The 26,627-nt window shown below is 40.8% G+C and overlaps 1 protein-coding gene across 1 annotated transcript in view; it reads right to left on the bottom strand.

Annotated features, from left to right (window-relative positions):
- The window catches only part of VEGFD (vascular endothelial growth factor D), a 30,651-nt gene extending 4,244 nt beyond the window's left edge, over positions 1-26,407 (bottom strand). Inside the window, exons 1-5 of the mRNA XM_058829164.1 lie at positions 25,757-26,407; positions 8,484-8,694; positions 4,360-4,550; positions 1,849-1,997; positions 521-618 (exon numbers count right to left, since the gene is read on the bottom strand). Coding sequence (XP_058685147.1) covers positions 521-618; positions 1,849-1,997; positions 4,360-4,550; positions 8,484-8,694; positions 25,757-25,846 — 739 coding nt within the window. The 5' untranslated portion in view covers positions 25,847-26,407. The remainder of the gene's footprint in view (positions 1-520; positions 619-1,848; positions 1,998-4,359; positions 4,551-8,483; positions 8,695-25,756) is intronic.
- Positions 26,408-26,627: the final 220 nt, after the last annotated feature.

Genomic DNA, 26,627 nt, shown 5'->3' with positions numbered 1-26,627 from the left:
AATTTTTTGCACTCATTACAGTTAATGTACAGGACTAGTCTTGTCTTATTCCTTATTAAGTCTTTTCTTAAGAACCAAAAATAAAATACAAAAAATAAAAATTAGTACCCATGTAATGTATTCTAGGGATTTTTTTTCTACAGTTAAGAAGTTTCCCTAATGCCCATCATAGAATTTAATGCACATGTGATGTAAAAATTTGTACAGGATGCCTACTTCACAAAATCTTAAAAGTACTTTCCTATGTCCTAGTCAGGTTGCTAATACAGAGACAGTAAAACATAGAAGCAAAAAAATCATGAGATGAGGGGAAGTACATATGTGTGTTTGTTTTCAGGTGAGTTGCCACACCATAATCCAAGTCTATCTAGGGATGTGGAATAAAAGCTTTAACTCTATCAATGAAAAAAATAAAGAAGAGGACCAGAATGAGAGACAAAGAGCTTAGAGATGGTACACAGAAGTGTCTCTTTGTCATTCCATCCTTACAAAAAGTGTCTCTTTGTCATTCCATCCTTACCTTCTCGTCTGTTGGAGTGCTGTGTGTCTATAACACATTCACATTTGTCACTGTCCCAGATCCATCCATTATGGCAAAATTTGTTGGTAAAGGGGCATCTAGATGAAAAAGAAATTGAGATAGGAATTAAAAAAATAATTAGGGGCATCAGGGTAGCCATTTGGCAAAATGAGCTGCTGGTGTGCTGGGTCTGCTACGTGTACCTGGCACCTGTGTGCACTAAAGCTGCAGACAGAAAGAATAGGGTCTGGGTGGCTCTGCTGATAGGGAAGAGCTCTCTGGCTCCCAGTGACACAGGAAGCAAGTTCAGCACCTATTTCAGATTACAGCCTTAGGAAAAAACTACAGTTTTGCACCTCCACTTTTCCATAAAATAGCTTTACCCTGGGTGGGGCTGTCTTTGTCCTGCAGTATTCATGTTGTGTAACTTTACTCAATTTTGTCTTGCTGTCAGAAGATTCAGTTCCAGTTTAATTTGCCCATGCTCATGGATGCACAGGGGACTATTTCAGCATCAGAGGGACAGATTGACTTTCAGGCCCTTTGCTTTCACAAACTGAAAGAAGACTGAGGTCCTTCTGTATTTGTCAAGAATGAGGATTCGGAGTGGCAGGCTGAGGGAGGGCTGGAGTAGCTTTGCTGAAATGATACCTCTCCCCACCCCAATGCCCAGCTGAGGGGCAGTGATGGGGACAAGCTGAATGCAGGGCTTGACAGAGACTTTGGAGCTGACTTCCAGTGAGTTACTCAAGCTATTTGAGTTTCTAGAGTCTTTTTTTTAATTTATCACCAGGACTACTAGTATTTTGTGCCAAATTTTTTGAGTGAGATGTGAGGTCACTTTTCTCCTGTTCATGAGTCTGAGCAAACCAAGACTGGATCAAAAATTGAAAAGCCAAGATTCACATCAATTCTGACCCAATGTGCCATAAAGTATGGCAGAGGGCTTTAGCTTGAGCACAGAACTTGGTGTGCTTGGTGTGGCTAAATAATGCACAAGCAGAGCACTGTGTCAGGCTGGCAACGTCTATGCACACATTCCCAAATAGCTCCAGTGGAGCATAGTGCCAATATGAGCACCTTGAGTCCCTGCTCAAGAGCCTAAATATCTTAGTGACTTCAGATGCTGCAGAACTGGCCTATAGTTTGTTGGACTGACGACCATTCGCTTAAAATTCACATGGTTTGGGTGAACCTTCTAACCCTGATTCTAACCAAGTTATTCAGAAAAAGTGTTGGGTTAACAGAAAGAGAATGGGTATTATAACACGCAAATCAGGACAAAACAATTTCAACATGTGTAGAAGTTTGCAAACGAGGGAACTTACCCATCTTCTTCTGGGTACTGGACAGATCTTCGTATGATGGTGTACTGGTGGCGCTGGGTGTTTGACGTACACTTACAGGCTGTGTGATTGGCAATTTTGATGGGCACAGGCTCAGGAACACTTGTCAAGGGAACTGAGATCTCAAAGAGCTAGATAGGACAAATGACATTTATTTTTCAATTTACATTCTACAGTTAATAATTAATTATGAATAGTTATTAATTAAATAGTAATTAATAATTACAATTTAAAATAAAAATCTCACGTTCTTTTCCACAATTTTTCCCACCCTTTCTCTTATCTAGAGATAGTTACCATAAATATAAATGAGCAGAAGTGCACTGAGGATTTTGAAGAGTAAGCAATGCCCACCAAGGTAGGAACGTGCCAAAATGGGCATTCTAGTGCTGTATTACAGCTATTAAACAGCCAAAACTACTCAAAATTATTTGCAAGCAAACACAAAAACCTCTTTTGGATGGTAGGGCCAAATGGGAGAGGTAGGTGTTGAGAACTTTTTTCTTGGTTGTGCCATCAGTTGAGTCTTTATCACTTACAGAGACAGCTACTTAACTGTCCTTGGGTATAATCACAGTATGCATCTTTAGGGACCTAGCTTAAGCCCCACAGCCTCCTCAGAAAGGGAAAAAACAGGAGTAAATAGAGAAAGGTTCATTCTGCTTCAGCTGGGTTTCTGCAGGGAATCATCCTGGAAATGTCTCTGTTGACCATAGGAGGAGCTTAAGGAACAAAGCAGCTGCTTTCAGTGCATCCAAATTGTTAAGAGTGATCTTTGAGTAGGTCTGTGGGGGCTCTGGTTCCTTGGGCAGTTGTGTGCAGGAGCTTCCTTCCCATGGAAACCAAAGCACTGGGCACATCTTGGTGTGCCAGCATGTCTTGGCTTAAAGCTGCATCCACCTGCAGGGACTGAGTATTTCTAAACAGACTGCTTAGGCATTAAAACGTATGTGTTGCAGTGTCCAACTGTAGGTGGCATCAATATCCTCCAGCCAATATTTTATATCAAGGGAAAAAACCCTCTCACTAATGTGGGAATATGGGAATAATTCCATTAGATGAATAAATCTGGACTGATGGTGGTGTATCTAGAAATGGAACTTAGCTGGAGACTTTTGAGGGAATGCTTATTTGGAGGGATGCTAAAGGAATGTTACACTCTGCAAGACTTCAGGTTTTCAACAAACTTATGAACTGCTGCTCAAAAAAATACATAAATAAATAAATACTTCTTAGCCTGATCTAGCTCCCTGAGCTGATCAGATGTCTTTTGTGTGTGGCCAACCGCTCATAACAGCTTTCTCCTTCTGGTATGGAATGAAAGCAATTAATGAGCATTGACGCAAGAAGGACAGGCCCTGATTTATTTTACTCCAGCTATATTCCAGTACAACCAGACACAGTGGAATTACATTCCAGCAAACACAAAATAAATACAGAAGTAAATTGACCTGTTTCCCACAAGGGCTTCAATTTTCTTTTTGAAACAACTGCCCTTGATCTTTATTACAATTTAAAGAAAAGCCTCTCTCATAAGTAGAATTTCATTTGTTATGCCAAGTGAAATAAGAATGCACAAGATGCAGGTTCCTCAAAGAGGACCAGTCTCCTGTGCTTCTTCTGTGGGTATGAATCCTAGAATCATAGAAAGGCTTGTTTGGAAGGGACCTTAAAGATCAGTTCCAACACCTTACCCCCTCCCATGGGCAGCAGTGCCACCCACTAGACCAGATTGCTGTTGAACAATGGTTGGTTTCATCCACAGAATGGATTCAAAGTATTAAACTTGGACCTCTGCTCAGTCACCCACTGGAGAAAGATATCTCTGTACATAGCCTCTATGGGAAAGAAGCTGTCTGGCTACTCTATGCTCAATTTTTGGGACTGGTCACTAAAACTTGGGTATCGTCTGTTGTGCCTGTTTAGTAATTGACTACTGGTTTATGCCTTCCTTTCCCTAAGAGGTTTGTGATTTGGGACATTCGGATCCTGAGGCATGCTAATTAAGAGCATCTGGTCTCTCCTGATGAATATGCCTCCTTTTTTGGGTTGCAAAATTGCACATCCACAACTATTAGCCAGCCTTCTTGCACAGATGATAATGTTGAAATGCAGTGGCCCAACACACCAAAATTTCCTGGGGTTAAACCTTGGATACAGAGGATTCCTAGAAGACAGCACTCTCAAGGGGTCCCCAGTCCAAGTAACAATGTATTAAAGAAGGATGAAACTTGTGGTCATCATGAGCCACTTTATGAGGGCCTGATTTTCCATCTCTACACACATATAAATAACTTTAAATAATGCAACATGAATGTAAAATGCTATTGCAGCCTCCTGCATTCACTCCACATGGATAAAAAATTAATTCTTCTGTTTGTTGTGATAGTAGACTGATCTTCCATAACAGGATCTCAGAAACCAAACATCCTCCTTCCCCTCCCTTTTTGGTGAGCCAGGGTAAAAAGAAAACAGATGAATAGCCTCATTTACCGTTTTTGACACGTAAGTTGTACTTGTATTCATGCAGCTGAGACTCTCCTCGTTGCAGCAGCCTCCACATCTGAACACATTCACACAGGGAGGCTTGAAAAATTTATTGGTTGTTGTACCTAGCTCTTTGGCAACTTCCACACAGGTTTCCCTTGGCACACACTGAGTCTTTTGCCATTCTTCATCTATGACTGGAGAAAACACCATTTTTATGAACAATCATGGCAAAGCTGAACCTCTTGATTAGCGAAGCAGAAGCATTATATAAGTAAAAATGAAGCGCTGGCAGGACATTTGCACTTACTTGGATCAATTTACACTTATTTGGATCAATCTAAGGACCAGAGGGAGTTCTGAGTGCAAAATTATCCCAGTAACTTACACCAGCTGCACTGGCAGGAAGGTTGTTGCATTTATCTGCCTTTAGCTTTCAATGCAAATGACCAAAATCTCTGTTAATTCCAGCAGATCAGGTTCAGCTGCATTGATTTCCCCTAGCTGAGAGCCCCCAGCTCCACAGTGTCTATCTGACAAAGCTGTGACAAAGCTGCCCCACATCCCGTTCCCCTTTGCCTTCCTTATTGTCATTTTATCCTCTCTCTGAGTGTACCCCACCACAGACTCAGCAGAGCCTGGGCCTTAGTGCAAAAGCACATTAATGATTACCAGATTCTGGTCAGAGGGTATGAGTACTCCTGGTGGATGTCTGCCAGAGAGCACTGTTTCCAAAATGCCCAGTGAAATCCAAGACAAACAGTTTCACACCTCAGTACCATCAGGGGGTTCAAGGCTGAATAACAGGGATATGAATTCAAGCATGAGTTCAAGCCAATTCAAAACACCATGGCATCTTTCAAATTCTGAATTGCTGTAGACTAGTAGACTAGGCTTGACTGATTTGTCAGATTCTAACTGTGAGGAGGAACAACGCATTAGCTTCCTGAACCAGACAGAGAAAACAATGACATTTACATAATTTACGTTAATACAGTCTGGAGTTTTGTCAAGAGGTGGATCTCCTTTTTTTGCCTTTTCCTTACTTGATTCAAGTTATGGAATTGCTCATAAGTCATCAATGCTTATGCTTTAAGTTCTTCTTAAAATGATGAGAAACATTTTTCCTCTTTACCCTCTACATCTGGATTGTGAAAGCTGAAAAAGCTGAAAAGCAACTTTTATACTGTTAAAAAAATGCTCTCTCTTCCAGTGCACTCCCTACCAGTGTAAAAGCAATGCCTACATTTACAGTGAAGGTCTGAGAAAGAAGAAATTCTGGAATACTTTTAACCTACATACTATACCTCGCCTTCAGATGAAGATCTGGTTTTCTCATTCCTGACTTTCCTTTTGTTATTTTAAATTTTTTTTTCAACTGACTTTGTATATTTAAATAATTTTGTTTATTCCTGAAAAGTCCTTCGACGGGGTTGATTTGCTCCATTTTTCAGCCATGCAAAGAGTACAGCAAATAAGTTTGATTTCTGAATTGTGAAGAAGAGGCATAAATTAAGAGAAGGATAATCGTTAACATTAATAGAATTTTCTAGAGTAATGTTAGTTCTATCAAAACAGCAATCTAATCCTAACATCAAAATAGAAAATGTAGTGTTTGCCAAACTCATTAAGGTATGTGCCTGTAATCACTTCAGATGTCACCTCAATGAGCACAAGCAGCGATGACCTTTCCAGCTACACTTATCCTCACTTTATTAACCACTTCTTTAGCAGAAGGGCTGTTACAGGAACTGGCTGCCAAGAAAGTGGGTGTCACATCTTGTTCAGAAGCCCCGTGGTCACCTTGGTCATTTCTGTGACCAAGCACAGGGCAGTTTCTGAGAAATTTGTCTGTGATACAGTCTCCAGCTTGAAAGTGCTGCAGTCCTCAGTGACTGAGCAGCTCAGGGGAGACTGTGGTTAGATGAAGTGACACAAACTTTCAGTGAATTCATTGTTAAAGCTCTAGAAAGGAGGAACAAAGTCCTGAATTTTGCCCGATGGAGTTTGGAGTGCTGTGAAAGATACTCTAGTGAAACAATGAGTCTTGACCCAGCCCTCTCATCAAAACATTTTATTAAAACAAAACAGATGCCCTTGATAGAAAGGTCACTACTTAATGACTGGAAAGGGTGTGGGAAAGAAATACATGTTTATGGGCTTGTGTTTTTTTAAAAGGAGCTGTAGTACCTTGAACATATTTATATATTAGAACAAAAGTAACTTTCTGTCCTGGGATAATTCCACTTTGAATGGAAGAATGGAGAAGATAGCCCAATGGGTTTTTTTAGCTTGAATTTCAGCAACTTGACTTTTAATGAGAAATCTGACAACTCTGTGTCTAAAGTTAGACTTTCAAAGGGTGAATAGGAAGCAACCTAATAGCTGTTCCAAGCAGAAAACTGTGTCTATATGACCATAGTAAAATAGAAGCACAGAACAGTTTAGTTTGGAGGGGACCTCAGAGATCATCTAATTCCAACTGCTCTGCTGTGGGCAGTAACACCTTCCTCTAGACCAGGATGTTTAGGATTCAATCCAGCCAGGCCTTGAACACTTCCAGGGAGGGGTCGTCCACAGCTTCTCTGGGCAACTTGTTCTAGTGTCTTCCTAATATCTAATCTAAACTTACCCTCTTTTAGCTTCACTACATGCCTTTGGGAAAAGTCCCTCTCCAGCTCTCTTGCAGCTCCCTCCTAGGTACTGGAAGGCTGCAATAAGATCTCCATGGAGCCTTCTGTTCTCCAGGCTGAACAGCCCCAACTCTCTCAGCCTGACTTCATAGGAGAGGTGCTCCAGACCCGTGACCCTCTCAAATTCGTCACAGCGTACTAAATGGCACAGTGACTTTGTTATCTGAACATTATCTACATTATAATATTGAATTACATTATTCTGCCATTGAAAAATGTGCATTTGAATGTTCCCTGCCTCAGTAAAATTTAATAACATCCCCTGTTGTCATGCTGTTTTGACAAAAGGAATATTTTAGTTTTGCAGAAATGTTGGTGTTCAGTAAATGAGCAGCAGTGATTAGAGGATTACAGCACTTGATTCTGGGTATTCCTAATAACTCTATGGATTTTTGATGTTTCTGAGTAGATTTATAAGGGTATGTAAATAAAATGTTTATCAAAATTAAAAGCTATCTTAATTGTTCTTTGTGTGTGTACTTGTTTCAACTTTTTTTCTGTACCAAATTTCTGTCAAAAGTGTAAAGCCATGCCTGTGATATGAAAACCCTCCTCAGACAGGCACTCGTATACACATTCTGTGTTGTGGCTCAGAGAAGCAATTTAAGGCCTTTGCTCAGATATAATTTAGCTTAGTATTGGTGTGAGAATGTGGCTGGAATTGTTGTAAAAGTGGTATTGGAACAGGATCAGCAATATCTGATTTCCCAAAGGGAAAGTGATATGATAATATCACATCAGGATAAAGACAACAAAGAGATTATCTCAACCTGTCCTTCATTAGTCTACAGTTTAGCTTTGCTGTAGGATGTCCATTTGCTGGACCAAAATATAGTAACTGATCCTTTGTTTTACATCCATGAATATGTAATGCCTCTTGAGCATCACAGCTACAAGGAACAATATTCATACTTGCTCCAGATGGAGGGAGTAGGTTGTGATTCTCCACTTTTAGTTGCTGGTTGGTTGCCTCAAGGTCTACTGTTCTCTGTAGAAACTTCCTTAAACAGACTGAGATTAGGACAACACCTTCTTTCTCTCAATTCCCACACAGACACTGCTGCTGGTGCAGTGCCTTGCATCAGAGCACACCTAATAAAAAAGGGATTTCTATGCCTGCAGTAAAGTTTATTCATTTCTGCCTGCAAGCAAGTTTGAGATGCAGCACATGCTGCTGTCCAGCCCCTCAGCCAGTCATTCTGACCTGGTTTTTGGACATTGACTTCTCTTTCTTTTGTGCACTGACAAAACAGTGGCCACAAAACAAGGAGGTGTACTCAGGCTGTTGTCTGACACTTTTTCATGCAATGTCATTTTCCAGTAATGCCCTGTTGTTTCCAGTGTGGGTATATTCTCCCTTACTTCACAGTTTACCACACAAGAATCAGGGAGGGATCTTGAAGCTGAGACCAGACTGGGCCACAACCCTGCACCTACCTTTCAGTGTGTCGATATCATAGAAAGCAGCAGCAAATCTGGTAGAGCGATGTGAAGCAGAGCGGGAGTCTAAGTTGGCCAAGCTCTTGAGTTTTAGCCTGCATTTCCACAACTTCCAGTCCTCAGAGTGAGTGATGTGAAGCAGCTCTTCCAGGCTGGATGCTCTCCTAATCTGCTGTTCTGACCGCTCCAATGCTGACAGAGATGTCCTCTGGAAGGAAAGGGGGGAGTCAGAAGGCTTTACAGCCTGTCCCCAGTGCAGCACGGGGAGCACTTGTACCAAAAGGGACATCTGAGTGTACCTGGGAAAACAGCAGTGCACAGAGATGTCCCAGGCTTTGAGAGTTCCCAGCACCAGACTTATCTGCAGGATTTGCGCCCACATAGATTGGGAAGGGGAGATACCAACTTCTTCACCCTCTTCATCACAGCCCTCAGACCTATTTGACAAATGCAGACTTTGTGTCCCTGGTCTCCAGGGAACCTGGCAGACACTGATCACATCCCTGCTGTGCCTGAGCTGGCCTGTAGTGCCAGAGTGAATCCCAGGTCACCCTACAGGTAACCTGGATCAGTCAGCTGGTGAGCCCAGCCCATGTGCCTCTGCAACAAGCCACCTCGAGTGCCAAAACTCTGGTTCCAGCCAAGAGACATCACTGCAGGGTCAGATGATACAGCTAGAAGCTGCAATAAGTACGAGGGCCTGTCCATATGGCAGGCAAGCACATCATTCAACGTGCTGCAAAGTGCAGATGCATCTGCCATCCCCCATTGTGACTCCACTCGGGTCATGCCCACGTCCAGCTCCAGAGCTGTGGCTGTGCAGCAGCGTTAGCACAGTCATTGCATTTTCCACCTGTGTGATGTTCATGACCACTCTGCTTCCATAGCAGAAAACTCCTTACAAAGACCTGTACCATCAGTGTGAAGTTAATATTCACTTTAAAAATAGCTGTTTAGCACTTAATATTGCACAGCATCCTGTAACAATACTGCTTTCTTTGGCTGCTGCTTTCTGACATCTGTGTTTGTGCCTTTATCAAGGCACTGAGTATTTATTTCCACTGACTCACCAGATCTGCTGAAAACATTGTCTCCAACACAAGTAAGAGGTTATCTCTGTAAATGTCTGTATTGCACTGGGCTGGTGCTCTCTCAGCTGTACTCTCTGGTCCTGGTGAACTGTATTTTTTTACTTGCAAACAAAGGGCTGCAGTGCCAGCTGTGATAAATGAAATTCCAGCTCTTTAAAGCAAAGCTGTAGAACAAGAGGCTGTCGCTGAGGTGTGTAGCAGACAGCAGTCTGAACCAGTAGCGAGTGCTCTGTAGAGGGCTGGGGAAAGGGTGAGGGAAAGGGCCACCTATGAAAGGAAGATTTTTAGATGAGATCTGAAATCCAAGCACTGAGTGTGTCTGTTACTTGTTATTAAGACATCTGTGGCATTTATTTTGCAACAATACAGATGTTAGCCTGTACACACGGGCCAAGTTAATTTTTGGGTAATTACCTTCCACTGAGCTAAAATTCCTTAAGTAATTAACTCAGAAAAAGTTGTTTGCTCTCTTTTTATGCCCATACAGAACATTATATTGTGCTCTAGCAAGTTGCCATGTTTCATTATAGAGGTGGCTGCTTCATAGGTGAATGATTTCTCATGCATTTCTTAGGTGGTGAAAACTGGAAACCCCATCTCAACACTTACAGACAAATAGCTCAGAAGGAATGTGAATACTTAGCACCAGGAACTGGATTTCTAGACAGTTTTACAAACAAGAAACCCAGAATTTTGCTGATCCAGGAAAGATGAAATTCAGCTTGAGGTCAATGCGTCAAGGCTTATTTGTTCTAATAACCACAACTTATGTTCACTCCCATTCACAAACTGTCTCCTTGGTCTTGCAAAACATGTAGGACCAGCACTGGTATGGTAATGGGACCAAAGATATCAAAACTCAACTCTATTAAAGCATTAACTTTTTTCCTCTCTCTTTGCAGTACAAAATGTGTTCTAGCTGAATCAGCATCCAAGACTTCTAAAGTAGACTGAATTTACAGAGAACCTGTAAAGTGAGATGATAGCATTCTGGAACTTAGAAGGTATATCCCTGCACTTCTTGTAAGAGTCAGCAGTTTGGGATGACTAACTTCTCAATTTCTCTTACTCCTATATCAAGAGGTTTTATTAGTCATAGAATCATAGAATTGTTAAGGTTAGAAACGACCTCTAAGATCATCAAGTCCAACCATCAACCCAATACCACCCTGATTATTATATGAGCAAAATAAGGTTTAAACTTAAGATGAAAGTACAGAAAAAGTAGCAATGCCTCCTCATGGTAATCAAAGATCACTGATTTTATCTAAAGGAAGAATTTTTACTGTTTTAAGGACTTTTTAATTTTTAAAGGTATACAAATTCCATAATGTGGACACACTACACTGAAATTAACAAATTTTGTGCTGTCACAAATACTGTTGTGTAGATGGGTCATTAGTAGAGGTCATTTCTATACCAAAAATGCTTCTCCAATTGGATTTTAATTCTGACAATTAAAAAAAACACCTCTGATACTGATGCATAATAGTGGTACTAACAAAACCTGCCTATGTATTCAGGTTGTTTCTTCTCTTACTGCTTTTCATATTTTGGAAATTAGAGGGTATGATCAAAGGAAATGGATGGAGCAGTACTCACTGTAGAATTGTCATCAGATATGTATCCTAATTATCCTAACCATGATCATCCAAAACTCACACAGAGTTAACACTCCTCTGTCAGATCCAGCTCTGCTCAACATTGCCCAAGCTATTCAACCCTGAAGTGAACCTCTTGCCTCTTCTCTCAGCATGTTTCCTAACACCTATCCAAGCTCTGCAGCTTGGTGGGATTGCCTGTTGCCTACTATGATAACACAAGAATAATTGTACTCCTGCTTCTTATATTTGACTTCTTCCTAGAGGGAATAGATTTCACAAATTATTTTTTAACTTCTTCACAGAATTCCCTATCCAGTACAAAACTTCCTGGTGCCCTTTCTTGTAACAGCACTGAGATAAAATATGGTCTTTGCCTCTGAGCATTGCTGACACTAGGCAAGATGCTGAGTGAAGGCACTGCTGGAGTTTAAGGGAGGTCTGAATCTCAAGTAGTTATGGGATTTTACAGTGGGGACATCTATTTTGTTTGTGAGCTCGTTGCCCCAAGCTCCTTCTGTAGCAAAGACAGAAAAACATAGACACATTTAGAGCATGATTCATTTGAAATCAAACTGAAAATCTTTTTGCTGGGTAACCAGCAAGGCCAGGCTCACCAGAACACAATAGGTATCAGTATGGTAGATCTTTGGTCAAACATAACAGAACTAACTGGGGTATAAAAAATCTGAAGAGAAGCACCAAATTTTGCTCCAGTCTTCCTAAGTGTCAAAACAGGAACAGTGAATAGTCCCTTATGTGTTTCTTTTGATTTGTTTGAGACTACTACAATGCTCTTATCTAAAACATTATTCTAAATGCGTGCTAGAGCACACAGCAGACATTAAACAACCAGAAGGACATCCTCATTTTAATACACTTTGACCATAGAGGTGGCTGCCCAAAACAAAAAAGCATTCAAAAGTAAAAACTTTAACAATGAGAAGTGTAGGAGGTGCATCAGCTCCATCAGCAGGACAAAGCCCTACAGCCTGAACTGCTCCTGCTGGCCACCCTCTTCCTACAGCACAGCTACACCAAATAGAGCATTGTCATGAAATATTTCCAAAGCATTCATTTCTGGTCATACTATTTTGAAAAGGACAACACCAAATAAAAACACAGAACTTCTTATAGTCTCAGATAATACCATGGATGAAGTGCCATAGGCCACCCCACAGTTCTGGAGAATTCTTTCATATACTGCTGTTTAAATTCAGGCTCTGTTTAAATATAGGCATATGCTGGCTGACTGAAAAGAAATACTTAGAAGAGTGCAGCTTTGGACAGAAATGTGAATAAATCTTTCAGAATGTGAAATTGGAGGAGAATGTTAGGTTCAACAGTCCCAAACTTACCTGTCATATGATTTAGGACTCTATGGCCTGTCACTTTGATAGCAAGTGGGAAGCAGTTAAAACTAGCATTTGAACAGGAAGGGAGCTCTTCACTCAGAGCAGAGGTAAGATACATAGATGTCAGACTGACATTTCACTGACATTTCTGGGAGGTCCATATCCTCACAAACAGCAAAAGGGGAACAGAACCATTGACTGCTTCCCCTGACTGCAGCCATCTGCACAAGCTGTTTTCCACTTTTCAGATATCCCTACCTCCCTTTTTCAGTCTTTCTCTGATAATTACATTCCTCCTTCCAGGTTCCCCTCCCATTCTTTACTCTGATCTCAACATCTTGAACTGCTTGGATTCCACTGTGCTTTTATGTTGTTGATTTTCACTTCTTTCCCTATATTCTGCTAGGTGGGAGTCTAGTGAAACCTATCTCAGGCTGAGCTGCTCAGCCTCCTGGTCCAGAGGAACATAGATTTTTTTCTCTTCCATGCCCTCATCCAACTTTCCTTTACATTGACACAGATTTTAGTAGTCAGCTGAGGTAAGCTGTCTCCATTGTGGAAGATGTTGGCTGTAATGGTTGCAGCCAAGACATGGAGCAGAACTTCACTGCCCTTGGCATGGTACACATAGGGAGCAAAGTCATGAGCTCTGGACCCAGGAAGCTTAACATATGAATTAAGACTTGAGAGTAAAGCAAATTAGACAAGGAGTCATTGGGAAAGGACAGCAGCAATGTCATTTCCATGCTCCCAAAAATTAAAAAATTACCTGTGGAGCTATGTCACTGGGAAGCTCCAAATGTCCTAAACTTTTAATACCCATCAATGTACACCCCATAGTCCACCAAAGATATAATGCTATTCCCTGTGAGAAATGTTTGAGTAGAATTTATCGATAACAAATGTCAAAGTAGTAGGTTTAAGTAGTTCATTCTTATCTCCTCAGCTTGCTGCTGCTCTTAATGTCATTTTTCTAAGTATCTTATGTGAAAATGGATCCCATACCCTGAGATAAAAACCAGATTCATAATTAACTGAAGTTGTTTTTCAAAACACTGACCTCTTATATGTTCCAAAATTATTCTTCAATTCAAAGAGGAATATCTGTTTTCCTCTATTTTGGCACAGTGAACAATCATCAGGAAATGATAATGCAAGTTAGCATTGTGATTTTTGGATAATTACAACTCTTGTCTTTCCAAAAGAAACCATAATACACTATCTATCTTCTTCCTAGTAATCTTAGATGCCAGGAGACCCCTAAAAGTAGTCAGCATTGGAAAGGAACAAGAGAAAAAGCAGTGACACATTCAGTGGCCTTTCCTGCCTTGGATACTGCCTAAAACCAGACAGTGAGTTCATTTCCCCACTGATTTATGCTAGTCCAATGTTTAGTTTATGCATCATGTCACACAGATGCACAATCCCACAGACAGCCTGCACTGTTCAAACTGGGCTTTTTCTTGAGTATCAGTATTGACCATATCCTCTCAGGGGCTGCAGCTCTGCAGTTTGCACCTTTCCTCCATCCTTGACAAGTAGATTTCCTGCTTAGGAAAAGTAAATCAAAATTATGTCTAAGAAAGACAGCAGAACCCATCTTTCCAAAACTCCCTTTTTTTTTTTTTTTTTCCTTTGCATGTGCTGATCTTTTCAGTAGCATTAATTCTGTGTTTCAAGACCTTCTGGAGGTATTTTGAACAACAGATATGGAGTACAACAGTAAACAGAAAGGCCTGATAAGGTCCTAAATTTATTTGAAGACCTATAGCATAAAAACATGTGAGGTTGTATTTAAGAAAACAGATGCACAAATGATCTGCATGGATGCAGATGAATAATAACTTGTGTGCATGTGGGCAAAAATAAAAATGGATTGAAATCTATATTTTGCTCAATCTGCCTGCATTTTACTCTGTACTCAAGCACACTCACAGACCCAGGAAATACATCCTGAAAGTTTTGCACATATGATTACTTTCCATAAGCCCTAGCCTCACAGTCTTTCTCTACAGGGAGGACATAAACCTCTGCTTAAAGCTAAACACATGTAGGCATTCTTCTGATAAGGAATGTTTTTCTGAGTTAGGGTCACAGACACTATCATGGCAAGTGCTGCATAAATACCAATGGAAATTTTCAACATTACCACTGTGTCTGGGGCCAGGACATATGATTAAGGACCCTTTTGATAACCTTGCACTGTTTTATGATCCATCCTTTCAGCAGCTAAGCAAAAGAAAGAAGGTAACAGATTTATCTTGCCAGTGAAAGCAGACTGTAGCTGCATAGCACAGTGATGATTCTCTTAATGCCATTGTAGCACAAACTTGGCCAAACAAAATATCAACAACATTGTATCACAAATCTTGGTTTAAGATAAGGCCAGCATAAAGCTTTCAAAATTAACCAGTCCGTGGGGTGGAAGTTTTGTCTCAAAATGAGGGCACCTGAACACAAAGAGTACTGGCAGCATGTGAGGACATTTTGAACCTTTATGTCAGCATTGTGTGCTTTACACAGCTGTAGCAACTGCATTCAGCTCAAGAGAAGTTATGTAGAAGACAAAGACTTGATGTGACCAGAAGGTGAATTCCCCCTGTTCCAGTGCTGCCTGAAGGCTAATCTCAGAACTAGATTCAAACCAGTTTAAATACTAGGTAGATGATTCATCACCACAAGAAAACACCAAGGAATTTTGCTTCTGTGTATGCTACACCTGAAAACAACCTCCTTTTCTCTTCCATGATGCATTCCCCAAGGTGATTTTACCACAGTGTATAGACTGATTATAGTTGCAGGCTCATCTTGTGGAGAAAGAGTGCCTACAGCTCCCTGCCACCCCACAATGATCAAAAATAAAAAGCATTCTGATTCTATGATTCTAATCTCATGAATGAACAGGAACTATTTATCTGAGATTCCCCTCATAGATAATGGAGAAAAATAGGGCCACTGGCTGATCATTCATCGCATTCTAAAATCTGTTGAATTAACTGTGCCTCCAAAATGTCTCTTCCTCTCCACTAATGCTGAAGGATGAATTGGCAGATCACCATCTTAGCTGTAGTGAGGAGACCTGAATCCCATTCAGCTGAGAGTAGTCAAATGAGATTCAATAACCTCTCCTAATCTAAAGCAGAAGCAATTTATGAGGTACACAAATATAACCATCCAGGAAGTGCAACTGCACCAGAAGGACCTGGTTGAAGGCCAGCACTCCATTCCCTGCCTCAAAGCCATGGTGTAGCTACCCAGCCATGCTTGGCTCACAGCACACAGACTGTGAGCTGATGTGGCCAAGGAACTGCAAGGGAGTTCCCGTGGAAAAGTTTGGTTCTCTCTTGGCAGGAAAAGGAAGGAGCTCCTGCCATTATGACTCCAACACAAAGAACTACATCTTCCTGGTAAGAATAACAAACTTGTGTGGAGTTTTTGCAGTAAGAACTCTTCTGAGGGTTTTCATCATTATTGGTAGTATTTCTAGCATTATTGTGTCTCCTACCAGTTTAGAGTCAGGTGAAAACATGAAATGAAGAGATGACCTGTAACCTGGTGTCTGTAGCCAAAGCAAAAGATACAAGAAAAGAGAGGAAGGCATTCATCCAAAGGGAGCACCAAGGAAAGACAGAAGATATTGCTCAGAGTGACGTACCATGATTTTTTAAGTAGCAGGGGCTCAACTATTGCCAAATTTTATCATAACAAATATTGTCTATAAGACAGCATTTTGTATCCCTGGGTGTTGTATAACAGGTAATGAAACAGTGAGAGAATCTTCTGCAGCTTGAAAACATGAGGCTTGGAGGAGTGACTTACTGCCCTATCAACAAGCAGCTGCATCACCCCATAAATATCTATCATGAGGCATCTCACTTTGCCACATGTCTGACACATATTGGCATGCAGTAATTTTATCATCACACTGTATTTCATTTCTGAGGAGAGAAAGAGCATTTACCTTTCAACAGCTCCAGTAAATTCATATTTTTGATTCTCTATCAGCTATGAACTTCTGATATATGAAGTTTCATCCCTGACTATATTCCCTCTGGAAGCATCACTGTACATTATTAGTACACAAATAAGCTATTTTAAATTATAGCGAACATGATCATAGAGAGACAAAACAATTAGATATTTTGACTTCCTACTAAAATTGTTCTCTGAAACATGACAGGCTTGTCATGGGATTTTAAGTGACTATTACAGTCTTTGTCATCTCAGAAGCATGGATGAAATTTCAGGAGCATGCAGTGCTTCATTCCACCTTCAAAACATTGTAAACCAATATGCAAATCTCTTCTAAAAATGTTTCATTTCTCTCTGTGCACTGCCTTGTCCAGGCTGAATGTTCATTTGATTATCAGAGTTACAGCATCAATAACCTGAAGGGGCACTCTGTTTATAGAAGGGACAAGTTTGGACCCTTTGAGACAAATTTCAAGCTGTCACTTTTTAAGAAGGATGCTGTCTCCAGTGAGAGCTGTATTGAAAGCATACAGCTATATTGTCCAAGTCTATAGCAAAAAATATGTAAAGGAACAGAACTTCTTCCCTGAAAAAGCTCAAGGACTGAAGAAGACACAGGAAAATTTTGCTTCCCTCACTCACAACCCGTGCAAAACCTCTCAGCAGTCTGCCTTGAGAGTTAGAGTGTTGGCCTTGGCTGTGCATCCTCTCAGGAAAGGGTGACTGTGGGATCACTCCTTCCTGAAGTCCTGTGTGCCATGGATGCTGGAAGAAAAACTGCATAGAGCCCTGGCCTGTAAGAAAAGCAGTGTGGAGTTGCCAGAACACAGAGAGGACTGACAGATATGTTACTTGTGGGTTTGGGGGGAACAAGAAATGGTCAAACTGATAGTCTGGCCAGGTGTTGTATGAGGTGGCAGAAGGCTGACAGGGAGACATTGACCTGAGACTGTCACAGGTCTCACTGATACATTTGTCATGTTTGGGGGCCTCTTTTGCTAAAACCTTGTCAGTACATTGTCTGAGACAGAAAACCAGAGAAGGAGGAAGCTCTAGACTGCTCCACCTCATGTGCAATGTGGTTGAACAAAGCTTGTTCCAGACACTCCTTCTTGAGTCTGTCTTCTTGGGCTTCAGTTTAGCTTCCACTGAAGAAGGAGACCTAATTACCTGTTTTCTAAACTTGGTGGTCAAGGTGGTGATAAAACAGCTTCTACTTTAGCTGAAGATGATATGTTTTCACAAGTAAATCATATTAACTTCTCTGTGGCTTCAAGAGAACAGCTGTTTTATGTTTTGAAAGGCCTTTTGAACTAGATCTTTTGTGGTACTACAGCAAACCAAATCAGACTTCTTGCACTTTAGTAGCATGCTGACATTATAAAAATCCTTGGAGATGAGACATTTTAGTTGCTGTATTCTCTCTTGAATAAACCAAAATATTGAAAGCATTATAAGAGAGAACATCAGAATTGGATGCAGTTTTGTGGAAGCAGGAATCTCAGAATATCATATACTTAATATATTATTATATATTTAATAATATATATTATATTATATATTTAAGAAAATTATATAATTTTTCATTTCCAAAGCAGAGACGGATAATATTTTATCAAAATACCTCTTAGAACTATATACATTTAGCCAGTTAGGTCTATACACCAAAATAAGGCACTTTTTCAGCCAGCAGACATTTTGAGTATCAGCTACAACTCATTAAACAGATGCTTCTTCCCACAGCCAGGTCTTTTGGCTGTCATGGGAAACATTCTCCAGTTGTGATTTTGAAGGCAGCAACATCCACTGTGCATCAGTTTGCTGGCAGCAATGGAAAAGCTGGAGTGGTAGATGAAAGAGTTGGTCTGCAAAGTACATTCATTTGGTAAGTGAAAAAACACAGGTGATTTGTCATAAATGTCCAGTGTGGTAACTCACTGATATATCCTAAATCCTACTGACAACTTTGGGAGTCTTACAGTACAATTTCTGAGCTTCTGCTTACACACTTGTTCATATGGTCTTGCACTGCTGCAATGCGTTGAGGCAGATGTGCTGCTCAATAGAGAGCTCAGCTAGAACATTATCACTTCACTGTACACCAGGTTAGGTGCTGGCCCAACACCAGGACAGGGTGCACACATCAAAAATAGCATAATTAATGTGTTTACAAAGAGCGTGTCCAGGCTGTAGTCACTGTCTCTCGATATTTGTCCATTCTTTGGAAGTCACTGGGGTTCAGGGGGTGAGTTTGGAATGGCTCAGTAACAGAGACCTGCATGAAATCAGATGACTATGTATTCTTTTAATATTAGAAAATATTTTTTAATGTGATGAAGGGTCCTTCAGTTAGCACTTTCATTGTTTTTTGGGTTTTCCCCAAGACACTTTAATAAATGTTTTGGAAGTATGACTAGCCAATTGGACAGCTGGGTTTCAAAATGTCACTCACGAAGCCAAGCCATTGCCAACACTGAATGAACTTATGTTACCCCAATCACATGCACACATTTTCCTGGAATTGTAGTTTTTCTTGAGTAATATTTCCCTAGCAATCCAGAAAAGTATCCTAACATGGTTTCTGAGTCACGCTGCTAATTAAAGTAAAAAGTTTTGCCTGTCTTTGTGTCACATTCTCTGTGTGCAAAGTGACATACGATATAGTAACATGATGCAACTTTTTTTGCAATTCAACGTGACTCAAATAGAATTCCCTCCCCAGCTGCACTCAGACAGTGACCGTGAATTGCCAGCCCCAACACAGCCTGCTTCCCATGAAAGCATGGCTCAGGAAAACCCATCCCGACATCCCGAGGGTGAGGAAGGAGCTCCCCCTTTCCAAGCCCATTCATGTGGTGCCCACATTGGATTGCCAAATCCCAGGAGCCCCGCTCCGCGTAGCTGGTGCTCAGCACGGCTTTGTGGATGAAGAAGGACCCTAGATGGCGTCCTACCACCAGCTTCAACCACTTTTGGGAGAAAAATATAACAAAATACACAGCTGTCCCTTGCAAAGGAAGGACGCCGAATTTTTCTTAATTCAAGAAAGCTAAAATAGCCTGTGCAATTGTTCTGCTGTTCATTGGTACAGAAGCCCATCACCAGGATGTTAAAAAAAATTCTTTTTGGTCTTCCCATGGGCAAAGGGGGTCTGTGCAGCTGTAGTGGGGGCACTCAGCATTTTGTCTCCATTCCTCAAATCCCAGCAAGATGTATGATGATTTGAAAAGCGTGCTGAGGAGGTAGGAAGCAGGTGGAGAAGTAGATAAGAGAATGGCACATAGTGAGAGGAATAAGAAATTTCTCAGGAATAAGTGTTTCTGTAGGAAAGTCACCATATCAGATTTATTCCCCTGCAGCAGCGTAGCTCAGGTCACTTTTCCCCTCAGCAATATGGTCTCAAAGCCAAGTTCAAGAAAGGGCAAAAGGCAATTTTACAACTGGACTTACTTGCCCTAGAGAAAGGCCTAAAAGTATCACAGATCCCACTGTGTGATAACTATAAAAAGTATTGTACAAGGGTTTTTTTTAGTGTGAATAAGAATAAATGAGTCATCACCTACAACTACTGTATCTTATTTATTTTTCCCAAATGCTAGTATGGTGTCCACAGGAGACAAGACCCAAGTAAACCTTGTCTGGAATTGCAGCAGTGTTGATCAGAACAAAAGCTGCAGACACCATGGCAGAAGTTTCACAAGCCAGAGTTTGCACCAGGGTTTTTTTTTCCCTGTTTTCAGGCAGATCTTTTCTCTGCTTGCCTCCTGTGGGAGCCTACACTGATAGCACTACACCACTGATTATAAACAGCATAAATGCCTGTGGGGAGAAAGCACCAGTAAGGCTGAGAAAACAGAAACAAACAACACATCAAACTGAGCTGATGGCTTGTTTTGGTTGCTTTCAGGCCACTAATTAACAAAAAGATGGCCCACTGCCCTCTGAACCTGCCTTCTTGCCTCCCCTTGGTTTCACAGATTTTCAGATGTGAGCTACAACTGATGGCAAAGTTTAATTAGTGCTTTATTTCAAACAGCTGATAATTGGATTGCTCAAATGCTGCATCTGGTTAGTCTACACAGCCTGGTGTACTTTTCCAGGCTCTGCTCTATCCTCAGATATTAAAATCCTAGCTGAAATGGACTGGGTTGGATCAGCAGCTGGGAGGGATTTTTTTTCCATTTCTCATGAGTGAGAACTGTTCTTGATAAAGTAGCAGCGTGTTAGTAGTTGCCTTTCCAAACTGATAAGAGCCAAGGACGGATGCTGTGTGGCATGATAACAATACAGGATCGTTCTGTTTGCCTTCAGTGCACCTTGTCAAGACAGTAGCAGATAAGTTAGAACAAATTGGCTTTCCTCACAACTTCCCTGATAGCTTCTCACTTCTGAAGGAAAAACACAATCATTCCTGCAGTAATGCTCTAAGTATATTTTCACACATTTTTGGCTCATCGTGCCTATCAGAGATGGTAATCACAGAGAACCAAAAGCAGAAGACAAAACTGGGAAAATTAAATACTTCTGAAAACCACAATCTCATAATATTTGTTTAGAAGAGTTTCCTAACTTTGAAAGGAAGCTGGATTTGAGGATGAAAACCTAGTTTGAACAGAGAAAGTGTTCCCAGTGACATTTCAAGTTGCTTTTTCTAGCAGTTGAGCACTTTGCTGGAACTTCAGGAGTTGCCTTTGAGGAAGAAATCCCATGACATGGAAGATTGTTAGAATCTAACTTTTCTAGAAACTGAGCAACATTTCCAAGCAGGCTTTAGAGATGTGTGTAGATCTATCTGAAAAAGAGTGCCAGTTATAATTACAGAGACGAAGGCTTACAGCCAGCTCTGCTGCTCATGTTTCCTCACCAAGCTCTGTTTCAGCTGTACAGACAGACAGACTGCAGCTGGCTCTCGGAAAGGAGATGTAAAAACTTCCTGATTTCTTCTGCCCATGGAGTGATGGCTCTCCAGTATTTCCATGCCTTCCCAAGGGCAAGGCATTCTCCACTTAGGTGGTCCAGGGCCTCAGGAGGATGGGGAAGTGCTGCTTCACTCTCCCCAGCAGACAAGGACCATGTACCAGCTGTGTTTGGAAGGTGGCTTACTGCTCTGTGCAGATCACAGTGGCAGTAGGAGATGAGGAAGATCTGCTTGAGCAAGAACGACCACTCGAGGCTTTAAGAATGTTTAGTGCAGAAGTAGAACAGATTTAGCTGTGGAAAAGGAGTGCAGTAACAGAGAGCAGCCACGTTCACCTCCCAGCTAAGCCCACCTAACCCCTCAGTCTTTTGATCAAGAAGCAGCTTTATAGTTCAGGGACACTCCTCAGGCCTATCCACTGTGGGTTTCTCTCTAACAAAACCAAAGGAGGGTTCAACATGGGCAGAAAACCTCTGCATAAGGAAAAGGCTCTGAGTCTGTTTAACTTGGAAGTGACCAGTTGTTTCTTTCTCTTGCCTGTCCCCCAACGCTTTATTAATAATGTGAAGCAGCAGAATTGAGGAGGAAAGCAATGAGATTTTCATTCTCCGAGATCAAAACTCTCAGCCTCTTAGAGAGGCAGTTTTAGTGTTGGAAGGCAGAAGCAGCTCTGATGGATCATTGGCTTTTCTTGGCAAAAAGTTTGCCTCAGCTCTGATGAATACAGGACATAGCTCTTCACATCTAATTTTAAAATTCCAGAAAAAGTAGTTTATGTCTGTTGCTGCTCAAGGAGAAGAAAAATTTGAGGGGGAGAGACAAAAAGAGAGACAGGGAAATTTGCGGTTCTCTAGCTGAGAGGATCCAAAACCTAAGAGACTGTCAGGAAAAGAACTTCAATAAGGAATTTTAAAAGCATTTTCTGATTAAAAAAAAAAAAAAACCAAACTTAAAAAAATAATTCTCAATCTTCAGAAAACCCACGTGGAAATAAATCTAATTCTTCGTTGAGGACTTCGTATGTTAGGTTGGCATCCTGAACCGAGCCACTGGAGGGCGAGGACCAGCCTTGACATCAGTTCACCTCTGGATCCAAGCCCTGTTGGACACCTGTGATGCTGTGCTGCCCCTGTCTGAGGCTGCCCACTGCTTCTCACCATGACCCTGGACTCCAGTTGTGCTTCTGATTGCCAGGTATTCAGAGTTGAGGCTGAAACTTTCCATACCAGATGTCTGCCTCAAAATTATTTTAATACTTTTTTTGCTTTCTCTGTCAAAATGGTTTGACCGCAGGGGAGGATGAAGCCCCTCCTTTATCCGTGCAAAAAAATTTTCTTTTTCGCTACTGTGAATCACAGATGTGAATTTTTGATGCCTGAGGAACCTTTTCTTTAGCTCAGATGTGTCTGCTGGTATCTTTGATAAAATCCCCCCAAATGTGAAAGCCTCCAAGAGCAGCAGCACAGCCCTCCCAGCAGGAGGACCTTTGCAGCAGTCAGGCCCTGTGCTGGTTCCAGTCCGCTTGGGAGCAGAGCAGGACATGGGTGCAGGCCACCCATGGGTGCAGGTCTGGCCTATGGGGCTGAGAGCACTGGACCTGCCCTTCTTCCCCCTCAGGCCACAGGGGTCTGGCATCCAGGGACAGGAAGCTGCTGGATTTGCCTGTGGGAGGGGAGGGAGATCAATGCTTATGGAGGAGGGCCAGACCTGGCCAAGGAGGCTGAGATCATCTTTGGAGATCAGAAGGAGAAATGGGTCTGGAAAAGGAAAGCTGGGGCAGTTAAAACCACAGGGACAAAGAAGGAAGCTATGGATGGGGAAGGGAAGGGTGAACCATGGTCAGATATGACTGGAAAACTAAAGTGCCCATTAAGGCTGTCTCTGGGCAACTTGGCCAAAACTCCTGAGGGTCTGAGAGGGAAAAAGAATGTCCTCATCTGGGAGGAAGCAAGTGGGAAGGAGGGTGACACTTGGATAGCACAAATAAGAGATCAATCAGAAAACTGAGTCCCTGAGTCCTGAGGCGAGGGAACACAGGTCAAGTGCTGGGAGTAGAACAGGTCAGGAATGGAGAGAGGAAGGAAGAGCTCTGACAGGCGAGGAATACATGTACATGGAAAAGGGATTCATGTGCTCAGAAGAGGATGGAGTTTTTGAAGGGTTTGGAAAAGCCAGCTGCCATGGACATGCTGGATCATGGCAGATTGTGCATAAGCTTTTTAACATTCATACCTTTAATTAGGATATTTGAAGGGGAAAAAGAGAGTATTTAAACCCTTAGCCCCCTGAAACTCTATTGCATGATACCATACTGACGCCACCTGATGGTTTAAAACATAAATAATTTTAAAATTTCAGGTGTCCTGGGCAGAGCTCACCTAACTTGGATTCATATAGCAGAGGGCAGAGCAGGTTGCTGGTGCTTCCTAAGTCTCATTAGTTGTGTATTACCTGCATCTTGGCCTTGTGAGTTTTATCCAGGCTATGCTGCTGTTGATCTTAAAGAACTTTAAAAAAATAAGGTAGGGTAGGTGAATGCAATACATCATTTCTGTGTACTGCAAATTCAATTTGAGGTGCAAATGATAAAAAAATAGTCATAACCCTGTGTGCCATCTAGCACTGTAAGATGAAGGATGTTTTGTGGTGTATTTCCACATATGTACACACACAGAAACCCGGAGAAAACAACCCAGAAAATTAACACTCTATGTAAAATATTAAAGGAAAACAAACAATTTAGCCAAAAACCTCTGTCTATACCAAAAGATCTAGAAAAAGCAGAAAGCCAGTCTTTTCCTTTTGGCAATCAGCAGCCAATGCAAGTGAAATAGAGCATTTGTGTGTGATACCTTTATGAGTGTGACCTATGAGATTCCTTTAGGATAGTCAAGGAAACTCAGTGAGTTGTTTCAAAAGCAGTATCCTGTGGCTAAGTTGGCTGCTTGACAGTGGTTGTGCCTGACACCATATTTCAGTGAAAATAATCACAATTCTACCTATGTCAGATGGACAATCCTATCACAGTGAATGAACTGTAAGCCAGTATAAGATACCAAGAAGAGCTCTTGCATTTACTCTAGGCAAAGTGGATATGGATTGAAAGTTTATAATTAAAGGGCTTTCTAGTGGTTTCACTATGGTGCTGAATAAACTAGTGTCCCACATGTGGCTAGAATTATCACCCCTGCCAATTATAAAATGGTTTTTATTCTGTATTAGAAAGCACGTTCTGGTTTAAATAAAGTGATTCCTACAAGCACAAACTCAGTGATTTGTCATTCAGTGCACAAAGTTAATGTATTAAACAAGGCTTATTACTCTGGTCCTAATGCCTTCAAAGAATTGATTTCTGAGGTTGTAAATTAAAAGCTTGTGAGCAGTCAGCAGGCATCAGTCATCCTGAGGCACACATTGCTCCCCACTGCTGACTTATTGGGCTGGCAGCAGCAGTCTGCAATTAGGCACACAACTTAGCATTTCTTCTCTAAAGAACAGGTCAGCATGCAACAGGCTTACAGACTAGTGTGTGGTCATGGCTTGCAAGCAGGAGGTTTTCTGAAGTGAAAACAAAAGTATTAGCTTGTTTTGCCAGTGAAAAACAAATAATTTTTTCTGGACCACACACTGAATTAATCATTTTTGGACAGACTGCACATGTAGAAACTTGTTCCAGTTTTTGTTCTGATTTTTCTAAATGATTGTCCTAGTTGTTCTCACATTGTCTCAAAGTCAGATTTGAAAAATTCTACTCTCATGGTGAGGCTTCAGCTTAAATTTTGTTTCATGTACTATATTCAGAAGAAAAGTTAATTTTCAAGCAATGTACTCTATTATTAATTGCTTTTTAATTTAAAATCCTATACAACTTTTTCTAATGAAGAAAAAGAAAAGTGTTTCTCTGATATCTGGAAAACAAGTGAACAACTGATGAACACGTGTTTTTATACGGAAAATTTCAACATCAGCATACTAATTCCTGCAATTATAAATACCTGAAATAAAAAAAAAAAAAAAGTGTATTTAACAAATATTCTAAATACTCTGACTTGTGTATTTTTTCAGATTTTTCTTTTATTTTGCATGACTGAAACTAAAATTTTAATTCAAGAACAAAGTATACAACATGTACTTATTAACTAGTAAAAAAACGTAATACAAATATTAAACAGAGATATGGATTTAAATTCCTTGTAGATTTATCTCTGCAACTAAACAATCACCAAAGAAAAAAACAACCCATTACCAAAACAGCAAGAAACCCACTACCTTGCACATTAAACATAGCTAATTCTGGAAATTTATACTAAGAATCACAGTAAAGTTCACTTACCTTCACAGATCCGTTCTCATAGTCAGATCCTTGCAGCAGATGTAGATAAGAAACGATGAAAATATTCACAGTTGCCCACGGTTTGTACATTCTGATGTTTAAAATCCACAGGTTACTACGCAGTCGTTGTCATACAGCTGGAAGTGTCTGTTTCAAAAGGCATTTCTCTACCACCAACACAGAAAAGTTTCCAGAATTTCTCTCACAAACTCACAAAGGATTCCAGCATCTAAGACTAAATATCTGTCTCTTTGCTGCTCAAAACAATTGTAAGTTCCTCTAGAGAAAGGAATTTCTTAGAGCAGATTTTAGATACACTTGAAATAAAATCATGATAAGGTTTTAAATAGATATATATCTGTATGTATACACATACACACTCACAAGCGATCAGGTATGGATTCCAGTTAATGTAGTTAATATATCTTCCATCGAGACACAAAGAGACATTCAAAATCCATCTGTGGTCCAGAAAATGTTAGAAATCTTCTCGATTCTGTGCTCTGTGTTACAGCAGGCTTTTAAGATGGTAGTGTAATGGCCAGTGTTTTGAGCCGAGAGCTGTAATCCAACTCTGTATGAAAACTTTTTTCACAACCTTCATGGAAGCTTGCAGAAGCATGTGTCTTAAATCTGATACAGACTTTGGCAGTAACGCAGGCAAATTTTGGCTCAAATCCCATTTTCTTCCTACCAATAGCACAGCAGTTTTTAAACTAACTGATGCAATCTAGACTCCCATTATTTTAAAGAAGATTACCTGAAACATGAAACTTCAGCACACGTTCTTACACCACACACATATTTTATGTTACTTCTCTGAAAAGATAAAAAAAAAAAAAAAAAAAAAAAAAAAAAAAAAAAAGAGGGA

This window comes from Poecile atricapillus, chromosome 1 (genome assembly GCF_030490865.1).
Source record: "Poecile atricapillus isolate bPoeAtr1 chromosome 1, bPoeAtr1.hap1, whole genome shotgun sequence".
NCBI lineage: Eukaryota > Metazoa > Chordata > Aves > Passeriformes > Paridae > Poecile > Poecile atricapillus.
Note: the sequence above shows the minus strand (reverse complement) of the source record. Positions and strands in the feature narration are given on the sequence as shown.